Source organism: Gossypium arboreum, chromosome 13 (genome assembly GCF_025698485.1).
Source record: "Gossypium arboreum isolate Shixiya-1 chromosome 13, ASM2569848v2, whole genome shotgun sequence".
NCBI classification, from domain to species: domain Eukaryota; kingdom Viridiplantae; phylum Streptophyta; class Magnoliopsida; order Malvales; family Malvaceae; genus Gossypium; species Gossypium arboreum.
Window position 1 is genome coordinate 11013119 of NC_069082.1, and position 22149 is coordinate 11035267.

Consider the following 22149-nt stretch of genomic DNA (forward strand, 5'->3'; position numbering starts at 1 on the left):
AAATTTTGAAATAGCGAATAGTGTACTAGAAAAAAAAATTAAATTAGAATCGGAAACGAGATTTCAAGAGTCTGAAAATTTTTAAAACGAGCCATAAATATTTTTATAAATATTTATGGAGTGTTAATAAGTTAGTATTAAAGTTTCGTCAAGAAATTTTAAAGTTTCGATAATTAATTGAATAAAATGATTAAATTGTAACAAATGTAAAATTATGGGAAATGATTAAATAGCTTAAATGATAAAAGAGAGAGGGTTTAAAAGGAAAATAGACCCCAGGTCTATTTGGGCTGGACGGCAAGGTGCATGAAATCAGCAGGAAAATTGATGAATTAAGGGCAAAATTGGAATATTGCAAATTTTACTTAATAAACTAGGACTAAAGTGGAATTATCTAGAATTCTCATTATTTTTCTGTATTCTCATCAATAAAAACACCATAGAAGGGTTTTCTTAAGCTGTTTTTTCATATTTTTACTGCAAGTAAGTTCAATTCTTGATTATTTCTTGAAATTTCTGTGTTTTTATGACTTTTACAACTAGGTCCACTTGTTTAATTCATTAGTTTTTGATTCTATGAAAGAAATTGAAAGCTGATATGAATATGTGCTGGAATTATATGATGATTTAGCATGGAATTAGAGTTTTAAATTGTTTATATGCTGATTTTACTGAAAGAATTGAATAGAAAGTGAATGTTTGGGATCTAAAGGTGAAAAAGTTTGAAGTTAGGGTTTTATGTGAAAATTCTGAATTTAAATAATTGTGAAATAACTTATAATGTTAAGGTAAGGCATTAATTGGGAAGAATTAGCTTCATTGAGGGATTAATTGAGCAAGGACTGAATTGTATGAACTGTGAAATTTGGGGCAAAAATCGAAATCAACATTTGCACTAAAACAGTTTTGGACAGTAGCAGTAGTCTAATTTTGAAAAATCACCATAAATTTTAGAAATCGAATTAGAAGATGAAAAAAATATGAAATTAAAGCTTATTGAGTCTAGTTTCTCATAGAAGAAACGGTGTAAGCAACGGAATTGTAGATCATGACATATAATAGATTTTGTGAGACAATGTCAGAATGATTTCGGGATCCTCTGTTCTGACTTTGAAAAATCATAAAAAATTGGAGAAAAATAATTAGGGGCTTAAATTTATATTTTTAAAATCCTTAATGAGTCTATTTTCAATAGAAACAAACATGGACATCATCCGAATTCTGTACGAAGAGATAATTAATTTTTAGTGAAGAAGGGTCGGAATTACCAGACAGCAGAACAGGGGTGACTTTAAAGAATAAACTGTACTTATTGGCTAAACCAAAAATTCTAAAAATTTTATGATAAGAAGATATATGAGTCTAGTTTTAGATAAAATTAGCAGATCCTAATTTGGAATTCTGTAGCTAAATATAAAAATAATTTAGTGACTATGACACCAATGGACAGCATTGGAATATACATAAGTAAACAATTAAATTATAGATAATATTACTTATAAGCGGGTTGAAGATGAAGTCAATACTGATAAATGAATGATTTTACAATGATAGATCGAGAACCCGAAGCAAGTCGAGGAAAAGAAAAAGTAGCTGATTAGTCCCTGAATTTTCACAAATTTTATAAATCGACCCAGGTAAGTTCATATGGTTGAAGCTTAATGATTATATGTTAATTTTATGAATTATATAATGTATGATGAAATATATTTATTGATGAATAGAAAATAAAATAACAACCCGAAAATCGAATAAATGATCAAATTGAGTGGAATGTCGGATTTGAGTACTTCTGATCAGTGACAAGTGATAAGTGGTAGCCTCAGCTACACTTATCTGATCAGTGATAAGTGACAAATGATAAGTGGTAGCTTAGCTACTCTTATCTGATCAGTGACAAGTGATAAATGATAAGTGGTAACCTCAGCTACACTTATCTGATAAGTGATAAGTGACAAATGATAAGTGGTAGCTTAGCTACTCTTATCTGATCAGTGACAAGTGATAAGCGATAAGTGGTAGCCTCAGCTACACTTATCTGATCAGTGACAAGTGATAAATGTGATCAGTGTAAGACCGTGGCAGGACTATGATTTTAAAAAGTGATAAGTGATTATATGCAAGACCATAGTTATACTATGACAAAGTGAAAGTGAAGTGCTCAATTTTCCGTTACCATTCCCTAATTTGGTTAAAGAATGATATATGACAAATGGGCCCAAAAGAATTAATGAAAATGGATAAGTGGTAGTGAGTTTATACAGGGAACTCACCAATGACTGTGATTGACAGGTGAACTTAATAATTGTGTATATAGTATAAGTGTATAAATATTTGGTAAGATTTATGTTTTATCCCTATGAACTTACTAAGCTTTTATAAGCTTACTTGAGTGTATTCAATGTCTCTTGTAGATTGACGTGAAAGTATACGGAGGATCGGATCAACACAGAGGATCACACTATCCGATTATCTCCGTAGCTTTTGTAAATTTCCTTTTGATTTATATGGCATGTATAAGGCTTGGTGATTATATAAATATTAAGACTTGTTTAATGAATATACATTAAAGTAAAGAATGATGAGTATGTTAAATAGTATAATTATAATAGAAGTATAATTTTGTATTAAATTGATTGAAATGAATTGGTTGGTTAGATTGGTCTTAGTTTTAAAAATTACAGGGAAGGTTAGATATTTATAAAGGGGTTATATTGAGCAAAAAAAAAAATCTTATGGTTTCGATTTAATTCTAGTTTGGTCTCGAAGTATGTTTTGGGCTTTGGAGGCCCATCTAAAGGACACCATGACATGTTTTAGTAAATAAATAGTATTTAACTAGTATTAATGGAAAATTAATTCGGTAAACTCCAGTAATGCCTCCTACCCTATTCCGGCGATGAATATAGGTAAGGGGTGTTACACAATCGAATTGAATAAAATAAAATTTAAGTTATTCAAGTTGAATAATCTTATTATATTAACCAAATTCAATTTTAAAAATTTGTGAATTGAATTAAGTGAAATAAAATTCAAATTAAGTCGATTAGCATAAATTTGTTGAGTTAAATAAAAATAACTGTAACAATTTAAACTAAACCATTATTGGCAAATTGATTAAGTGTGGGTTTGGATGGGTAGTGCGGTGCAATACGTTTAGTTTATTTTTTGTCTCACGCTACAATATCTAATCACATCGTTACCGTTATTTTTTTTACTAACCGCAAGTAAATCACCCATCCAACTCACCCTAATTTTCTAGATGAGTTCAAACTTGAATAACTCGAACTACTTATTCTAGTTAATTCGATAACTTGAATAACTAAACTAACTTGAACTGATTAATTTAAATTCATTTTTTTTAAAAGTCGAATTGAATTTTGCTCATACCTAGACTTAAATTTTAAGTCGAAACAAGTTAATTGTATCCTCCAACTCGAAAAATCTTAATCAATTTAAACTCAACTTAACACAATCCGATTTAATCATAAATATTCAATATCCCAAACTCATCCACTCCAAATTCGAAGCAATTTAAATTGACTATAACTTTGCAATCACAAAAACCCAATCAATTTAAACTAAAAGTAAATTAAACTTGAAATATTTGGAACCAATACTCAAAATAATGTAAACTTCAAATAACTAAAACATATAATAATCCAAATTAAAAAATCTAAACCTCACGCTCAACTTCAAAATAATCCAAACCACAAATTAACTAAACTCAAAATTATTCAAACTCAAAAACTAATCCAAACTAAAATATATATATATTTTTTAAAATCTTAATTAACTAAACCCTAGAACAAATCCGACTGGCCTAATTCAAAGGTACAATTCACGTTATTTTTTTTAAGCCCAAAACCCAACCCTAAGAAGGGAGCCATTTAAAAACCCCAGTTAGGTTAAAATCATCAATTGGCTGCTTCCTACTTCACCATTTACACCGAAAAAGAGCTTGGGTCATCTCTCACCAGCCGCAACCATGGTACTCTATCTTTCTCTGCCTAATTCTTTCTCTTCTTTGATTGCTCTCATTTTTCTTTTGGGCTTATTTTGAATCTGGTTTAAATTCTCCCTTACAAAATGTTTTAATAGAATATGTTGTTCCTGCTTATGGTTATTAGTGTATAAGAACATTTGCGTAGTGGGATGTAGGACTTGGGATTTTTTTCCCTTTATTTTCCCATTTTACAGGAATCTATGCTGATTTTTTTTCGCCTATCTGCTTCTGGTTTAATATATTGCACAACTTTTAGGGTTTGCTACTGCAGTTTTTAATTTTATACGTTTAATGGTACTTATATTCAAGAAATCACCAGTGAAGATGCAGAATTTGTTATATTTTGATGAATTAGTGAATGTAGCCTAGGGTTTGATGAGATTACAAAGGGTAAATTTTGGTCATGGTGGTGCTGTTTTCTTGTGCTGTCAATGAAGTGTAATCTAGGTTTACATTTGAGGGAATGGTTGCTAAATTTATAACAATTTTCTTTTTTTTTTGAGCTTAGTTTGTGAATCGGTATTGCAGGTGAACGTACCTAAGACGAAGAAGACTTATTGCAAGAGCAAGGAGTGCAGGAAGCACACTTTGCACAAGGTTACACAGTATAAGAAGGGTAAGGATAGTTTGGCTGCTCAAGGGAAGCGACGTTACGATCGCAAACAATCAGGTTATGGTGGTCAGACCAAACCAGTCTTCCACAAGAAGGTAAATTTTTGTGTCACTTGTCATTTATTCCTTGAATGGATGTTAGACATACTTTTGAAAAAGATCACGAGTCTCATGTTGCATATTCCGGGATGTCTAGTTATCCATGTTGTCAATTTGATTAGTGCTATTTTCTCGAGAGTCCAAGCCTTTGCATATATATATGACCATGTATCTGTTGAACAGGCAAAGACCACCAAGAAGATTGTGCTACGGCTGCAATGCCAGGGTTGCAAGCATGTCTCACAGCATCCGATCAAGGTTGGTGCAGTGAGAACCCCCTTTACTGTGTTATTTTGTGGCTATCCATGTTGTTTCATGAGCTAACTTTTTGGTTGTTCTTTTGGTGGCAGAGGTGCAAGCACTTTGAAATTGGTGGAGACAAGAAGGGGAAAGGAACATCTCTTTTCTAGATGTGATGATATTCATGTCAAATTTTATGTTATGGGTTTTTACTTGGAACTTCAGGCAGAATGGAGTTTTGTTAAGTTTGATATTAGTATTCTAATGTTGTTTTTAAGAGGATATTGTGCTTTTTAAGGTTAATGGCATCGGTCACACTCATTGATAGCAATTGTCTAATTGGTTCTTGTTATATCAATATCTTGTGAGCTCGCATCACTTCCTTGAGATCTTGTAGGTCAACGCCCTTAACGAAGAAACTTATGAAATCAAGACCTCGCAAGCTTTGTATCATTGGGATCATGCATTTGACATGGATAAATTATCTGTCACTTGCATTATTCATTTTTTAGATGGCAAGATACTTAGTAGGTTAACTCTCTCTTGGCCCTCCTTTCGATCCAATACTTATTGGGTACTCATATTCCGATGATTCTAGTCTCTTTACTTTACTGCGCTTGCATACCTAAATCTATTTGAGTTTGTGCTTTAAAGAGATTTAGTAATATATATGTGTGAATTTAGGTAGACTTGAATGTTGAATGGATTGAGTTGATGTCAAAACGAGTTGAGATGATTGTGTCCTACTTTATTTGGATCCGATCAATAGGTTTTCTAAAATTTTTACTAGATCGAATCAGTTTTAGATTTGTGATAATAGTTGTTGGTTAATTTTGAGATTTTAAATTTCAACTTCGGCTTTCCAATATATTATATTTTTAAATTATTCCAAGTTTTATTTATTTGGATTATTTCGATTTCAAATGTTATTTGTATTGTTTTAAGTTTTTGGTAAATCAAATTGAATTTAGTTGGGTTTTAGATTTTGATCAAAATTGAGAAAATTATTAAAATAGTCATTTTATTTATTTAGATTATATTTTAGTTATTTATATTTTAATTGTTTATGTTGTTGTATTGTAATATTTTAGTTATTGAGTCGTTAATTGTCTTAAATTATTATTTTAAAAAAATTTAAGTTAATTTATATAATTGGTTATTGTGTTTTTTTTCATTCTCTTTACTTCTCCTTCTATTTTTCTTTTTATTAATATAAGTTTTTTATGTTTTATATTTGTTAAAATTAATTTACAAGTTTTAGCCTTAAAAGCATAATTTACCCATAAAAAAGAAAAGAAATAAACAATAGAGAGAGACTTGAAGCATGGTTGATAATTGAAAATTGGTATCATAAAATGGAAGAAATGAAGATGGATTAAATCATTAAAAAATTAGTAGAATCAAATAAAAATGGGTTAAAAACCATCTGATTGAAGAGATGGATTTAAGTTTGTATAAATATTTAGTTTTGTTGTTATATAATTTATAGAAGAGATTATTATGTTTATTATTTTTCTTAATTTTATATCTACTAAACCGAAAATCGGTTGTCTGGATCACGGAGCAGGATCTTACAACCTTACCTTGAAGTATAGTCCAGAAGGAAGGATCCTTTGTGAGTCTCGCTCACAAAAGTAGTTTGGTAATACCTCCCCCAATTCCAAGATTCTATCCCATATTCCCCCCTTCTCCAAAACCCGTACCCAGAGATCTGCAACCATGAGGGGCCTTATTTCAAGCACCAAACGCCTCATTTCTTCCGCTACCATGGCCTCCTTATCGCCTTCCGTCCACCGGAAATACAGCCTAATACCTATGGTGATCGAGCACTCTTCGCGTGGCGAGAGAGCTTACGACATATTCTCTCGTCTCCTCAAGGAAAGGATCGTCTGCATAAATGGATCCATCAACGACGACACTGCCCATGTCGTCGTTGCCCAGCTCCTCTTCCTCGAATCCGAAAACCCTTCCAAGCCCATCCATATGTACCTTAACTCTCCCGGCGGCCAAGTCACTGCAGGTACTTTGCATTTTTTTTTTCAGTTTTCTAATTCGAAAAATACCCAATTCTGCGCTGTTCTCAACAACCATAGTGACACTGTTTTGATTTAATTGTAGTTTTAGTCCCTTTACTATGCTGACATTTAGATTTAAATCTTTTACTTTAATTTGCTATAATTTTGATCCTTAGTGAGTTCAAATTGACAACACTTTAATTGCCATTTTCTTTTAAATGGTTTCAGCTGAATATAAATTTATTAATTGTCTAATTGTAATTTCAACTTTCTACTTTAGTTTGGGATATTTTGATACTTATGTCCAAATTGATAACACAGTTGTTACTGTCAAAGTGATTGAGATGAGTTTCTTTAAAAAATAGCTTTTAAGCATTCGGGCGCCTTTGTAAACCTATTATTTGTTAAATATAGGTGATTGGATTTTCGCTATGAATATTTTTTTATTAAACTTATTATTTGTTGAACGTAGTTGATTGGATTTTTATATTGACGTGACTGTGACCGAACCAAAAAAAATCTCTGTCATTACTTGAATGCGACTAAAGGTGTTGTTAATGTTGGCTTACTAAAAGTAGAGGACTAAATTATGTCAAAATAAACTAAAAAGATTAACTTCAAGTTTCAGCAGAGGGACTTAAATCATAATTGTACCTATTCATTTTTACAGGCCTTGCAATTTATGATACCATGCAATACATAAAGTCTCCAATCAACACAATCTGTTTGGGGCAAGCTGCATCTATGGCTTCTCTCCTTTTAGCTGCGGGTGCCAAGGGTGAAAGGCGGTCCCTCCCCCATGCCACCATCATGATTCATCAGCCTTCTGGTGGATACAGTGGGCAGGCTAAAGACTTGACCATTCACACTAAGCAGATCGTTCGTGTTTGGGATGCATTGAACGCTTTGTATTCCAAGCACACGGGGCAATCGGTCGATGTGATTCAGAAGAACATGGATAGGGATTATTTCATGACCCCCGAAGAAGCTAAAGAGTTTGGGTTAATTGATGAAGTTATTGATCGAAGGCCAATGGCTCTGGTCACTGATGCTGTTGCTAATGAAACCAAAGATAACCAAGACGACAAAGACACCAAAGACAAAGGTTCCAATTAGGATCGGAGCTGGTAAGCTCTTTCATGTGATTTCATTGTCTTAACTGTTCTTTGCCTAGCAGTTTTTCGGCTGTTGATTGATGTTATGCTTCTGGAATTGGTTTCAGAGAATTTAGGGAGGTAATCGGTTACTATTTCAATCGGTACTTTTACAAGATCAGATGAGATGCATATATAAAGTTTTGCTTGCGAAGGTTTTTGTTTGAGAATCATGTGCACTTAAGTGGAAATGTATATTCATTAGATGGATGGGCTTGATTTGCTTTTTGCCATGAAAAGGGGTTATCTTGGGTGAAAAAATAAGAATTCCTTCCACAGGATTAAAACATTCGTTGGTCTCGATTCTGAAAATATATTCAATCATAAATGCTAACAAGATTCTCGTTGTTGTATTGTTGTTTTGATTTTCTTTGTTCCTATTTAGGCTCTATACAAAAGAAATATGAAGCTTCATGTTGATTCTTTTTCCTCAGGTTTCATATAGTTTTATAGCTAAAGCTTAAATGTCTGTTCTTGTGCTGTCTATTTCTATCTGGACCTTTGGCTTGGAAATTCTTCAGACCCAAGTTGTAAACCATTATCTGCTAATTTTGGGACATTCATTGAATTTCAAAAGGCTCTTCTTATGAAAGAATTCTAAACATTTAAATTTAGAGTTGTTGATGAAAAGGTGGAGGTTCTTACTGTGGTGGTGAGAGCCTTTAAGCCTTTAGTGGCTAAACAGTGGTCGGATAATTTTGGAGGTTCTTGTCCTTGTTAAGGCTTTCCCCACATGGATCCCAATATGATGGGCAAAAATCCAATTTTTATTTATATTTAACTATAAAAATAAATATTGTGATATTTTAAATAATAAATAAGGTTTTTGATTTGAGACAATATGAATTTAATGGGTAATTAAGTAGAGATCCCTAGAGCTGAGATTGGGAGGTTCATACGTGATTTTCTTTCCATTGAGAGTTTTAAAAATGATGAAATTATTAATAAATATAATGATAAAATTGTTTTTTCAGTTCCCAAAATTTATGATTTAATTTAAGCCTCTTAAAACTTTTTCTGCATTCACCTGCTGGACGACTTTATTTCCTGTGATAATTTTCTAATCCGCAATAGAAGAGACTCCCACCATAAAATAAATATCCAGAAAGTAGATCATACATCTTAAAAGAGAATTACTTTTCTTCTCTCCTAAGCTTTTTCTGTGTCATCGTCAATTTTCATCGAATCAAAAATATATTGGAGTGATAACCATTTAGAAATTCAACTAATCGAATAAGAAGAAATACTGAATTGAAAACAATAAAAAAATTAAATTATTATTTAAATTTCAATTCATGAACTGTTTTTCTTTTTCCTTTTTGTCGTTCTTTATAAGGCCTTTCTTTTCCTTTCCTTAGTTCTTTCTATAATATTTACTCCTCAAAAGGCTAGCATGTAGCAGTTGGTTCAAGGTTGTTGTAAAGAAAAATGGCATTTCAGTTTTAAACGCTACGCTAATCAAGCGCCGCTTTGTTTTTACGAGCGGGCATGGGTTTCGTAAATCCATCAAAAATAGGTCTCTTGATGCCTGCAGTTGAAAGTGCTTGCAAATCAGGCTTCAAGCTCCATTTTGACGCTACCGGCCACAGAGATGAAAAACTACTACTACCACTATTGCTGCTGTTTTCCTGATGATCGTGCAAACAAGATGTGCTCGATGATTTCCTCACTTCCCCATATCCATTGACCATGCATTCTTCTCCTAAAATCGTTGCTGCCACGTTGAACCCGTCGACTGCCACGGAATTCATCCGGCTTCCTGCTTTTGATCTCAGTGCCAGCTGTTTTGCAGTTATCGCTGGAAACCCTGCGTTGCCAGTGTTATCTTCCTTCAATAGGCGGGCAGTAAAGTCAGCCTCGGATTTCTGCCGTCTTCTAATAAGTTTCTCATTGGATTTATTATCAGGTTCACCTTCTTTGCCCTCACCTGCAGACATGATATCTACCAGGATTTCACCATTCTCATCGTAAAATCCATTAGCTACACTTCTAGACTTCCGTTTAAGCATCGAAAGAGGGTTGGAAGAGGAGGGTTTAAGGAACAGACCATCTTCCAAATAATCAGCTTCACCCTTCCTGTATAGTGCCATTTCAAAACCTTCGGGCATGGTCTTTTTTTCTGTTGGTCTAAGGCCATAGTACCCTTGCAATGAGCTCATTGCCGGGGAGACCCTTCGAGGACTCTTCAATCTCAAAGACTGGAACGAGTCGAGCCAATCGACTGGCAAATTTTTTGCTGGGGATTCATTGGCACTGCTTTGCCTGCTGAGAGTTAAACCAATCATGAGCTCAACTGAAACAACTGAATAAAACAAGGGAATACAGAGATCAGACAAGCATCTCGCAGGATTTTAAAGGTGAGAGAAATCGTTTAGCCGATCCAAAGCTCTTAAACTACTGCTGTGCTGTGAGTCATCGGCAGACTAAAACGACACGACAGACCAGAAAACCCTCTGTAACCATTGTTGAGGCTCATAGGCAAAAAGTAATGCCTTTTCCACTGCCATTTCTACAGTACCACTTCTATTAGCAAAACCTTTCATTAGTCATGGATGGTACCAATAGAACAACCCAACACCAAAGATAATGCTAAGCAACGGTATTTTTTTTTTTTTTTTTTGTAAATCCTATGTTTCGAATTTGAATGAGCATCAACATCCGATCAACATACAGACAGTAATTTTTACATGCAAATTGCAGTTTGTTTGAGTGAGCAAATATTGTTGGATGAGGAAGCATCCCCCATCAATCCACACATGAAGGTAAAATACCTTGAAAAACTACAGAACTATTATGAACAACAATGGTAGTTGGAGAGAAAAAAAGATTTAATAAATCCTTAAATGTTGTTTACACAAATAGTTAGGCAATATTATGATAATGTGTTTAATAGAAGTTCTCTAAGATGAGAATTACTAAGATGTAATAAGCAAGAATACACTTAAGACTCTTACTACATTACAATATAAGTAACAAATAACAAGTGCGCCAATAGGTTAAGTTACCGAAAACCCGAAAATGACCATTCAAGTCATAATCAAAAGAGGGTACCAAAAAGACATATTATGTTGTATGCAACCATCTTAATGGAGTGAAGAGAAGTTCATAACTTAAGGGGTAATAAGCAAGAATGCACCTAATTACTTTATTATCAAAATGAACTAGCTTAAGATTCTTACTACATTACAACATAAGAAACAAGAGCATCAATAGGTTAAGTTATCCCCAAACCCCAAAATAACAATTCAAGTCATAACTCATAATCGTAAGAACACATGATTTACTGACTGTTAAAACAAACCCATAATCCCCCTTGAGTTTTTTTCGATTTCTTGACAAAACCTTTCTGAATTGCAGGCGATGCAACCATCTCAATGCAGGGAGCAAAGAGAGTTAAAAAATTTAAGGTAAAGTTCATAAACAAGTAATAAAGAAAAAACATAATACCCTGGTGTGGTGGAATCATTTGACAAGCAAGGTGATGGTGGATGCCGCCCTGGTAAAGGGATCTGGAGTGTCTTAAGAGCAAACATTTGAAGATCTGTAACCAGTCCATTCATCCTTTTTATGTCAGCTACCTGAATTATTTCAACAACAATAATTTTGTCATTTACCAATGATGACATAAATTAGATTTAATTCCTAATAAAACACGGGCCCAAAAGAAAATTTATTTGAGAATCCTGAATTTCGAATGCAAGAAAAGAAATGAAAGGACGAACATGGTTACCTCAACGCCGTACTTGATGGCGACGCCGGCGAGGGTATCGAACCGGGAAACGGGATGTTCAATGAAACCGGCGGACGGTATCGTTGAAGAGGGTAAATTTTGAATCTTATCCTTTTCTAATAGACTATAATCATTGCAAAAATGACTGTAATGGCCATTCATATCGTAACTGTACTGTTCAATTGTATTGATGCCATTCCGCCTCTCCCTTTCCATCAGCATTTCCCCCCGTTTTCCCTTTTTAAAAAAAAACCAAAAAAATCCCAATTTTTTTTACCCTAATCTAATCAGTCTCCTCCCTTTGACCTCTGAATTCTTGGGTTTTCTTCGGGGGGTTGAATTCAAAATTTAAAAAATCTGGAGCATTGAAACGAAGAAACCAAATTGAATCCAAATTTTTTGAAAAAAAAGAAGGAATATACGGTTTTTTTAAGTGAAAATGAAAATGAAAAAAAAAAAAAACGTAGATATATGGTGTGGGGGAAATCGTGAATAAGATTAGCAGTTAAACGGAACGGGGCATTGGTTCCAGTATTTCCGGGAAAATGGATGATGGATCCTCTACGCTGTTTTCATGAAAAAAAAAAACAAAAAATATAATAAAAAATAAAAAATAAAATAAAATAAAAAATTCTGGAGGGAAGCAGAGAAGGTCAAGGTAATGGAAGGAAGGTTAACTAAATATTTTATTATTTCAACACATTATTTATAAACTGAAAAATAATTATAATAACAAGGTTTAATTTTTCTCTCAATCCCTATACTTTTTACATATTTGAAATTTCATCTCTTTACTTTTTAATATCAAGAATTAATTCTTCAAGCACGACTTCGGTTACGTTGGATTATTAGACTAAATGAGTAAATCAAATATTAAAATTATAAAGTTATTATTTTCAGTAACTTTTTTTAAATGTCAAATAATTCAACTTAACGACTATAAATTGGACATCAAAATAGTAGAGAATTAAATTGATGGAATTAAAAGGAAAGAGATTAAATTCAAATATGGGTGAAAAGTACAGGGACTGATAATAGATTAGACCTAGTAATAATAACAACAAATATATAATTTAAAAACAACGTGCATTTGGCACTTTAGTTTTCTTTTTTAAGGAACGAGTAACAGGTGGGTTATACGTGTTACAGTAGGGATGTCCCCACCGAAACCTCGGCTCCTTTTGCCTACCCCGTTTTGTCGGTCGGCTCACTCGGCGGCTGTCTCTTTGTTTCTTTTTTGGTCTAATTCTGGTTTTAGTCCCTCTATGTCCTTGCTCTAATTTGACCTAACTTGGTGTCCTTGTTATTTGTTGTCTTCAAACTTGTGAAATTCAGTCTTTTTTGTTTTTATTTATAGTTCTGATTTAAATGTTAAGCTTGAATTGATGTATTATTAATGAATTTTGGTTAACTTGTAGAGGGAGGTAGGGATGACAAGATCTGAATTCATGTTATTTAGGGACTAAAAAAGAACTCCCAACTCCAATTCCGAACAAGTCTTACCACTTTTTGTTATTTTTGAATATGCAGTATGTTAATATTCAAAGTTTTATTTTAAAATTATATTTAAATTTAAAAATTTAAATTAACAGTATTATCAATTAGATTTTAACTTTTAAATCAGTCAAATAAAAGAGTAGACTCATGAAGTTAAAAATAAAATAATTATAATTTTTTAATAGTTTAGGGACTATGGGGAAAATTAGACCTAAATTTGGTCTTTTATCCCCCTTTTTTTTTTTTTTATTAACAAGACCTCAACTCTTATAATATTATTATTTGTATGTTGAAATTGATAACACTGCATGTAAACATTTTTAATGTGTGGCAAACTGATTAAATTCAAATTTGCAGCATGATAGGTGGATTAAAATCAAAATTAGACCTTTGTTTTTCATTCATTTTGTACAAAACAAAATTTTATTTATTTCATTCTTTCGTCTCATTTCACGAAAACGAAACGTCTCTCTAATTTTATTTTATTTTTACATTAATCTTTTATAGGTTTTATAATATTTGTTTTTTCTAGAATTATACAATACTTAAAACTATTTATAGCCATTCTCCAACTTTTAAATTGTTGGAAAAAATAGAATTTTGAAAGCATTGAGGCATATTCTTGATTAGTAAATGTGGAGATTTGAATCATAAAATTATAGTTTTATATTCTACCTCATGAAACATTTACAACAGTACATCATATGCTCAAAATGGTTGAGTGATGAATGAGAAATTGATACTTAAACTAAGTCACTTGTGAAATATTTTAGGAAAATAGAAAGCTTAATCACACATTGATTAGATATCAAGTTTGGAATATGTTTATATATATGAACCAACTTGATAGTTATTGAATGACTAAATCAATGTTGTCTTTCACGTGTAGGAGGGGGTGCAATTTTAAACTTATTGGGGTTGGGGGTGCATTTGCATGATATTGATGATGCAAAATGTCAAGCCCTTTTAGGCTTGCGGATATTTTAGCCTAATATTGAAATAAAGGCTTCTTAATTCATAGATGTTATTAGCTCAATTAGTCAAATTTTTCAAAAGTTCTTTTAATTTTTGAATTTTATTTAAAACCAAATAATATGCAAGAAAAGATATACAATAATGAGATGAGCACGGCATAGCATGACTACAGTGATCAATGACATGGGTGACACAAAATGTCAAGCCCTTTTAGGCTTGCGGATATTTTAGCCTAATATGTAATTTTATTTTCCTCAGTAGAACTTATCTCTTCAAATTCTGCTTGGAATTAAAAGGACAAATATTAAATTGAAGTTAATGGCTCATTAATTTCAGAAGTTAATGGCTCCTTAATTCACAGATGTTATTAGCTCCATTAGTCAAAATTTTCAAAAGTTCTTTTAATTTTTGAATTTTATTTAAAACCAAATAATATGCAGGAAAAGATATACAACAATGAGATAAGCACGGCAAAAGCACGACTACAGTGACCAACGACGTGGGCGATGCAAATGTCAAGCTCTTTTAGGCTTGCGGATATTTTAACCTAATATGTAATTTTATTTTCCTCAGCAGAGCTTATCTCTTCAAATTCTGCTTGGAATTAAAAGGACAAATATTAAATTGATGTTAATGGCTCATTTAATTCAGAAGTTAATGACTCCTTAATTCACAAATGTTATTAGCTCCATTAGTCAAAATTTCCAAAAGTTCTTTTAATTTTTGAATTTTATTTAAAACCAAATAGTCTGCAGGAAAAGATATACAACAATGAGATGAGCACGGCAGTAGCACGACTATAGTGATCAACGACATGAGTGATACAAAATGTCAAGCCCTTTTAGGCTTGCAAATATTTTAGCCTAATATGTAATTTTATTTTCCTTAGCAGAACTTATCTCTTCAAATTCTGCTTGGAATTAAAAGGACAAATATTAAATTGATGTTAATGGCTCCTTAATTCACAGATGTTATTAGCTCCATTAGTCAAAAATTCTAAAACCAAATAATTTGCAAGAAAAGATATACAACAATGGGATGAGCAGGGCAGTAGCACGACCACAATGATCAACGACATGGGCGATGCAAAATGTCAAGCTCTTTTAGGCTTGCGGATATTTTAGCCTAATATGTAATTTTATTTTTCTCAGCAAAGCTTATCTCTTCAAATTCTGCTTGGAATTAACAGAAAAATATTAAATTGAGGTTAATGGCTCATTTAATTTAGAAGTTAATGGCTCCTTAATTCACAAATGTTATTAGCTCCATTAGTCAAAATTTCCAAAAGTTATTTTAATTTTTGAATTTCACTTAAAACCAAATAATCTGCAGGAAAAGATATACAAATTGAAATTTCCAAAACTTTTAGATCTTTTCCCTGCATATTTCAAACCTATTTCCAGTGATAAAAGAAAGTAAGGTTACAATTCGTTGATCACTGTAGTATTGCTACTGTCGTGCTCATCTCATTGTTGTATCTTAGGAGACAATCAACCAATGTTTCTCCAGCACCAAAGGAGTAGCCGAATTTGTCTTAAGGAAACTGTGAAAATAGGCCTCAACTACTAGTCGATTTTTTTTGCCTACCTATGGGTATAAAATTTTCGATCCAATTTTTATTTCTAATATATATATATCTATATTGTTTTGGTTCGATCTTGTGATTTAAATAAATATTTTGCATCACTGTTTATTTCACTAACGTGTGTGCAACATAAACTGACAAGCAATCCGAGTGAGTGATTCAAATTCTAGAAGATATGTTAAGAGGTTGTTTTATCGAATTCCAGGGCACTTGGGAAGGACATTTACCCTTAGTCGAATTTGCCTACAACAATAGCTTCCAATCAAACATCCAAATGGCACCTTATGAGGCATTGTATAGTCGTAAATACTGAACACCTTTGTGTTGGATTGAACTAGGTGAAAGAAAAGTTTTAGGTCCCAAGGGTAGAATCAAAATGATTCAAGAAAGACTAAAGGTGACTTCTGATAAACATAAGTCGTATGCAGATGTAAAAAGAAAAGACATTAAGTACAATAACAACGACCAAGTCTTTCTGAAAGTATCCCCGTGGCGAAAGGTGTTAAGGTTCGGTTGAAAGTATCCCCATGGCGAAAAGTGTTAGGAGAATCAATCTAGTTGCTTACCAACTCAAATTTCCTCCTAAATTGGATTGAATTCATGATGTCTTCCACATCTCTATGTTGAGATGTTATCGTTCTGACCCTTCTCACATCGTTCCAATTGAAAAGATCGAGGAGCGATCGGATTTGTCTTTTGAAGAGGAACTTGTGCAAATTCTAGGATGTGATGTAAAGATTCTAAAAAGGAAGCAAATCCTTTTGGTTAAAGTCCTATAGTGAAACAAAGGAGTTGAGGAGGCTACATAGGAAACAGAAGACACGTTTTGTTAACAATATCCTCATCTATTCAAACTAGATAAATTTCGAGGAAAAAATTTCTTTAAGAAGGAGAGAACTGTGACACCCCAAAATACATAATGTTAAAAATTTAATTAATCACCAAGAAATGACTTAGTCTTGATGATTAGAGAAATCCTTCAGAAATCTTAGGTTTAAACCCCACTCTTCCCATTATTTTCCTTCTATTTTTTTTCAGCAACTAAAGAGCAAAATCCATCTAGTATACATATTAAATGTAGTAGAAAATAACCTAGATTGAGTAGTAGTCTAATGGTTAAACATCACCCCATTCTCCTTAATTCCTAAGTTCTATCCATGTCACTCTCCTTTTTTCTCTCATTTTCGGCAATATGGATAATTTACCAAAACAACCATCTAAATTTACTTAACTTAGCTATTTAATCCCCTTCCTAATCATAATAGAATTTTGGTTTCCCTTATCAACCTAAAGAATAATTGTTTCCCCATGTATCTTCCCATTTTCTTTTTCATCCTTTCTTTTTTGCAAATAATTTTTTTCCTTACTGAAAATTGTTTACACTCTCTCGAATCAAAGATCAATCCCGAGTGTGAATCGTTCTACCACCCATAGCAAATCTTACTATTGCTAACGCCGTTTCTCTCATCCAATTTTAGTAAGTCCGATTGTTTCTAATAGTAGAATTTGTAATTATCAAAATAGTATCGATCTACGTTAATCTTGAAACCCGATTTCCAAATCTTTCTTGATTCTTGTCGAATGTTTCAATAACGCCATCGATTCTTGAAATCAAATGCTAACTCTTGGTTATTGACATTTGAAAGACCAGATTTATGTACCTCAGACCAAATCTAAGTGTGAAAAAAGACATTCGTGAACCTAGAGACATATATGTGTTCTTTTACAAGTGAATTAGGGCAAAGTGTGCCTCGGAATAAGGCCACACGGTTAGCCACATGGGCGTGTGGACCACCCGGCCTCTCACACAACCATATCCCCTTAAAAGCCTAGGAATTTTGAATCTCACACGACCCAAAGCCTTCCACACGGCCGTGTCTCCCTTGTACCTTGATTTTGCAATTACCACATAGCCTCAGTTTGTTACACAGCTTGGTCACACGGTCGTGTAACCCTTCCACACAGCTTAAGGCATTGTACACGGCCTAGCCACATGATTATGTGTCCCTTGTAATTCAGATGTTACAGTTTTAACCCAGAATTTTATATTTTGATCAAATTAATCCCCGACTAGGTTCTGAACTAGTTTTAGTGAATTAAATTATGTGGTTAGGTCCCTGATATTATGAAGTATGTTAGATTCACTTATTGATCGAATTAATGTGATATTTATTTACTTTTATATATATATATATGTATGTATGAATTATGAACAATATATGTTACTATTGTATCTAAATACCTGTGACCATATGAACGACATGCTCTATATTACTATTAATCTAAATTCATGAAAAGCATGATTTTGCCACTAATTCACCATGTTTTAGTACATTAAATGCTACCACATGTGAATTGTATTAAATTTGCTACATTGCATTGCATGGAATAGGATGATATGATTGTAGGAAGTATTGACAGTATATCTGCATTTATGTTTTATGTGTACTGCAATGGCCCAAATTTCAGTGGTGTCGGAATAGTGATTTGAGATCACTAAATTCGACATGTGAGTTTAGATATTAGTAAGTAAAATTTAAATGTGGTTTTAGAAATATTTTTGAATTAGTGAAATTATGAATTAAAGGAAATTTATAGATTAAATAAGATAAAAATGAGGTATCGAGACATTGAATTTATAAACTGAGCCATAAATATTTCTAAAAATATTTATGGAGTGTTAATAAGTTAGTATTAAAGTTTCGTTAAGAAATTTTACAATTTTGATAGTTAATTGAAGAAAAAGGACCGAATTGAATAAAGTACAAAACTATGAAATATGATTAAATAGCTTAAGAGATTATAATAGAAGGAGTTAAAATGTAAATAGACCCAAATTAGATGGGTTGACAGCATTAGTGTGCAGGAAAAATAAAAATCAAGTGTGAACAAGGGGCAAAATTGGAAATAGGGTAAAAATTTAATTATAAAATATGATATATTAGGTAAATCTAGAGTTTTCTTCATTTTTCTTCATCCTCTCCAGAAAAAACACCATTTAAGGGTTATTTTAAGCTGGTCTCTCATATTTTTATTACATGTAAGCTCAATTCTTGATTATTTCTTGTAATTTTTGTGTTTTTGAGACTTTTACAACTAGGTCCATTTGTTTAATTCATTAGTTTTTTATTTCATGGGTAATTTTGAAAGTTTCCATTAATAAGTGCTAAAATTTTATGATGATTTATCATGGAATTTAGGTTTTAATTTTATTATATGATGATTTTATGAAGAGATTTTTGTAGAAATCAATTTTTATGATCTAATTGTGAAAGTTGTTGAAATTAGGGTTTTGTGATGAAATTTTTAGTGTTAAAGGATTTGAAGTAGTTTATAATCTCTTGCTGAAGTGTTATTTGAGAGGAATTAGCTCAATTGATGAATAATTTGAGCAGGGACTAAATTGTAAAAATTGAAAAGTTTGGTGTAATAGTGTAATTTTGAAATTTAAAGGGCATAAATTGTGAAGTAGAATAGAATTGAAATAGATGCTAATGAAGGAATGATTTTATAATTATAGATCAAGAAAACAAAGTGAAGCGTGGAAAGGAGAAATTGCAAGAATAGTCCCTGAATTTCTACGACTTTTGCAAATTAGCCCAGGTAAGTTCATATGGAAAAGTTCAATATTTTATTATGAAAATATTATGATTTCTAAGATATCTTATTGTAGACGAATACTATCAAATTGTATTAATTACTAAATAATGTTTAACTAAAAGGACAAACTAGTTGGAACAATGGTTTTGAGTGCTTTCATTTAATGACCATGATGAATTGACGGAAAAGATGTGATATGTGCGCCTGTATAAGACCATAGCTGGGCTATGGCATCAGTGCAATATGATACGTGTTCCCGTATAAGACCATAGTTGGGCTATGGCGTGGTGTGATGTGATAATGTGATCCCGTATAAGACCATATTTGGGATATGACATCGGTATTCTATGTGATCAGTGTAAGACCATGGCAGGGCTATGGCTTCGGTGTGTGATATGTGACTATGTGCAAGTCCATGGTTTTACCATGGCAATGTGATTGTGAAGTACTCAATTCCATTATTGTTCCCTAATTTGTCAATGGAAGTGAATGAGAAATGGGCCCAAAGGAGTTAAATTGTGAATAGAAACATGGAAATTATTCAAATGAGCTTATTAATGAATTTGTGATTTACAGAATGAATTAGTTAACTTAAAAGATATATGTTTGTATACCATGTTCGGTAAGATTTATATTTTATGCCTATGAGCTTACTAAACTTTTATAAGCTTACTTGTGTATGTTATTTGTTTTGTAGATTGATTTATATACAAACGGAGGATCGGATCTCCATCAAGGATGACACTATCCAGATTTAATCCGATAGATTTTGTTAAACAACTTTTTGATTTATATGGCATGTATAAGGGTTGATTTGATTATGTAATTGTAGGAACGATTAAGTATGCAAAGTAAGTTGAATGTGATCTTTTGTGTTTGAAAATGAAATATACATGTTTTGGCTTGAAATGATTGATTGGTTGGATTCTATTAGTGTGTAATTGTGTTTAAGTGCAGGAAATGGATGAAAGGGTGAGAAACGTGGCCTAAAACAGCCTATTTTCGTCCACACGGGTAGACACACGGGCATGTGTCTAGGCCGTGTATGACACACGGTAAGCCCACGGGCGTGTGATATGACCGTGTATCCCTTGAATCCTTAAATGTGAAGTCAGGATAGTACATGGGACAAAGACACGGCCGTGTGTATTAGTCGTGTGAAGGACACGGGTTTCAAGCATGGTCGTGTGTCAAAATCGTGTGAAAATGACTTAAAAATAGTGAAAAATTAGTGTACCACGCGGCCTAGTCACATGGGTATATGCCCAAACCGTGTGCCCCTCTGATACTTATAAAATTGCAAGTCATAATTCCACACGGGCTGGTCACACGGCCATGTGATCCCCACGGGCTGGCCACACGCCTTGTCCCAGGCCACACGGGCGTGTGCCCCTATCTCTAAGAAAAAATTTCTAAAGTTTCCAGTTTAATCCCGAACCACTTCTAAAGCATTTATTGGGCCCCGTAGGCCCATATTAGCGACTTTATAATGAAATTTGAAAAGAATTGATTTGAAATGCAAATTTTATGACTCGATTTTGTATAAATGATAGTGTATAAGTTCAGTAATGCCTCGTAACTCTATTTCGATTACGATTGCTGTTAGGGGTATTAAATTTAGTGGTATCAGAGCTTCGATTTAGTCGATTCTCGAAGTGTGTGTGATGTGTACAGTACTTAAAAATAAATGTCATATAAATCTGTGATAGTGTGACGTGTATGATCCGATCTAATCCTTACTTTTATTATAGATTATCTTCGATTTGAAAAGATGTCAGATAGACTAGAACAAATTGAGCAAGAAGAAGTTAACTGCAGAGTACAAATCTCTGAACAAGGAACAAGTAGTGAAGTTCCAATTTCATTGATGCGGGAACAATAACTCAAAAATATGATTTATGGATTTATGAATCAATGGTATAATGAGAATGTGCGAGAAAAAAATTAGGCTCAGCAACCTCCTTCCCCTATTTCAACAGCATTAGTACTCCCGGTTGCTCCTCCACCTCCCTCAACAATAGAATCCAATAAACATTCTCCGTTTGAAAAGGTCAGAAAACATGAGGCTGAAGAATTTCGGGGAAGAACAGATGATAATCCTGTCAAAGCTGAGTATTGGTTACAAAGTATAATGAGGGTTTTTAAACAAATGGCGTGCTCACCAGATGATTACTTAATATACGTTGTGTCATTATTGAAAGAAGAAGCTTATAACTTGTGGGAAACAATAGAAGCTGTGGTACCAGCTGAGAAAATCAATTGGGAATTTTTTCAGAATGAATTTAAGAAGAAATATGTTGGTAGAAGATATTTGGATAAGAAGAAAAGAGAATTTCTCGACTTGCGACAGGGAAACAAGTCAGTGGCTGAATATGAAAGAGAATTTATTTATCTGAGCAAATATGCACGAGATATTGTACCCACTGAGGAAGAAATGTGTATCAGATTTGAAGAAGGGCTAAATGATGAGATTAGAATGATGATAGAGGGCACTAAAATACGAGAATTCGTTGTTCTATCAGATCGTGCTCAAAAACTTGAAGAAGTATATAATAAAAAGATGCAACAAGATAGAAGGAATAAAGAATCTTTCAAAAGAAGTGCATCTAAGTCATTTTCTACTTTTCCAGCAAAGA

General features: G+C 32.9%; 3 protein-coding genes and 1 long non-coding RNA gene across 7 annotated transcripts; 3 read left to right on the plus strand and 1 right to left on the minus strand.

Moving 5' to 3' along the window:
* Window positions 1–3845: 3845 nt before the first annotated feature.
* LOC108461779 (60S ribosomal protein L44) lies at window positions 3846–5288 on the plus strand. Its single transcript, XM_017761711.2, has 4 exons — window positions 3846–3991; window positions 4535–4714; window positions 4901–4975; window positions 5068–5288. Exons 1-4 carry the CDS (start codon window positions 3989–3991, stop codon window positions 5125–5127), a joined length of 318 nt encoding a protein of 105 aa, XP_017617200.1. The 5' UTR covers window positions 3846–3988; the 3' UTR covers window positions 5128–5288.
* Window positions 5289–6239: 951 nt separating this feature from the next.
* Window positions 6240–8702, plus strand: LOC108461647 (ATP-dependent Clp protease proteolytic subunit 2, mitochondrial-like). Of its 3 annotated transcripts, none has more exons than XM_053024111.1 (3): window positions 6240–6977; window positions 7643–8099; window positions 8561–8702. In XM_053024111.1, exons 1-2 carry the CDS (start codon window positions 6677–6679, stop codon window positions 8086–8088), a joined length of 747 nt encoding a protein of 248 aa, XP_052880071.1. In that variant the 5' UTR covers window positions 6240–6676; the 3' UTR covers window positions 8089–8099; window positions 8561–8702. The 3 variants fall into 3 exon arrangements, with proteins under 3 accessions (XP_052880071.1, XP_017617037.1, XP_017617038.1); XM_017761549.2 differs by lacking the exon at window positions 8561–8702 and adding an exon at window positions 8195–8546 and having other exon boundaries at window positions 6249–6977; XM_017761548.2 differs by having other exon boundaries at window positions 6248–6977; window positions 7643–8702.
* A 675-nt stretch (window positions 8703–9377) lies between these two features.
* On the minus strand, window positions 9378–12535 carry LOC108461802 (uncharacterized). Of its 2 annotated transcripts, none has more exons than XM_017761739.2 (3): window positions 11857–12535; window positions 11574–11704; window positions 9378–10388 (listed from the first exon to the last, which is right to left on the minus strand). In XM_017761739.2, exons 1-3 carry the CDS (start codon window positions 12076–12078, stop codon window positions 9581–9583), a joined length of 1161 nt encoding a protein of 386 aa, XP_017617228.1. In that variant the 5' UTR covers window positions 12079–12535; the 3' UTR covers window positions 9378–9580. The 2 variants fall into 2 exon arrangements, with proteins under 2 accessions (XP_017617228.1, XP_017617227.1); XM_017761738.2 differs by having other exon boundaries at window positions 9378–10391.
* Window positions 9723–11777, plus strand: LOC128286701 (uncharacterized). The gene is made up of 3 exons (XR_008277323.1): window positions 9723–10725; window positions 10827–10888; window positions 11484–11777. It is a non-coding gene; the product is annotated as an uncharacterized LOC128286701 (long non-coding RNA).
* Window positions 12536–22149: the final 9614 nt, after the last annotated feature.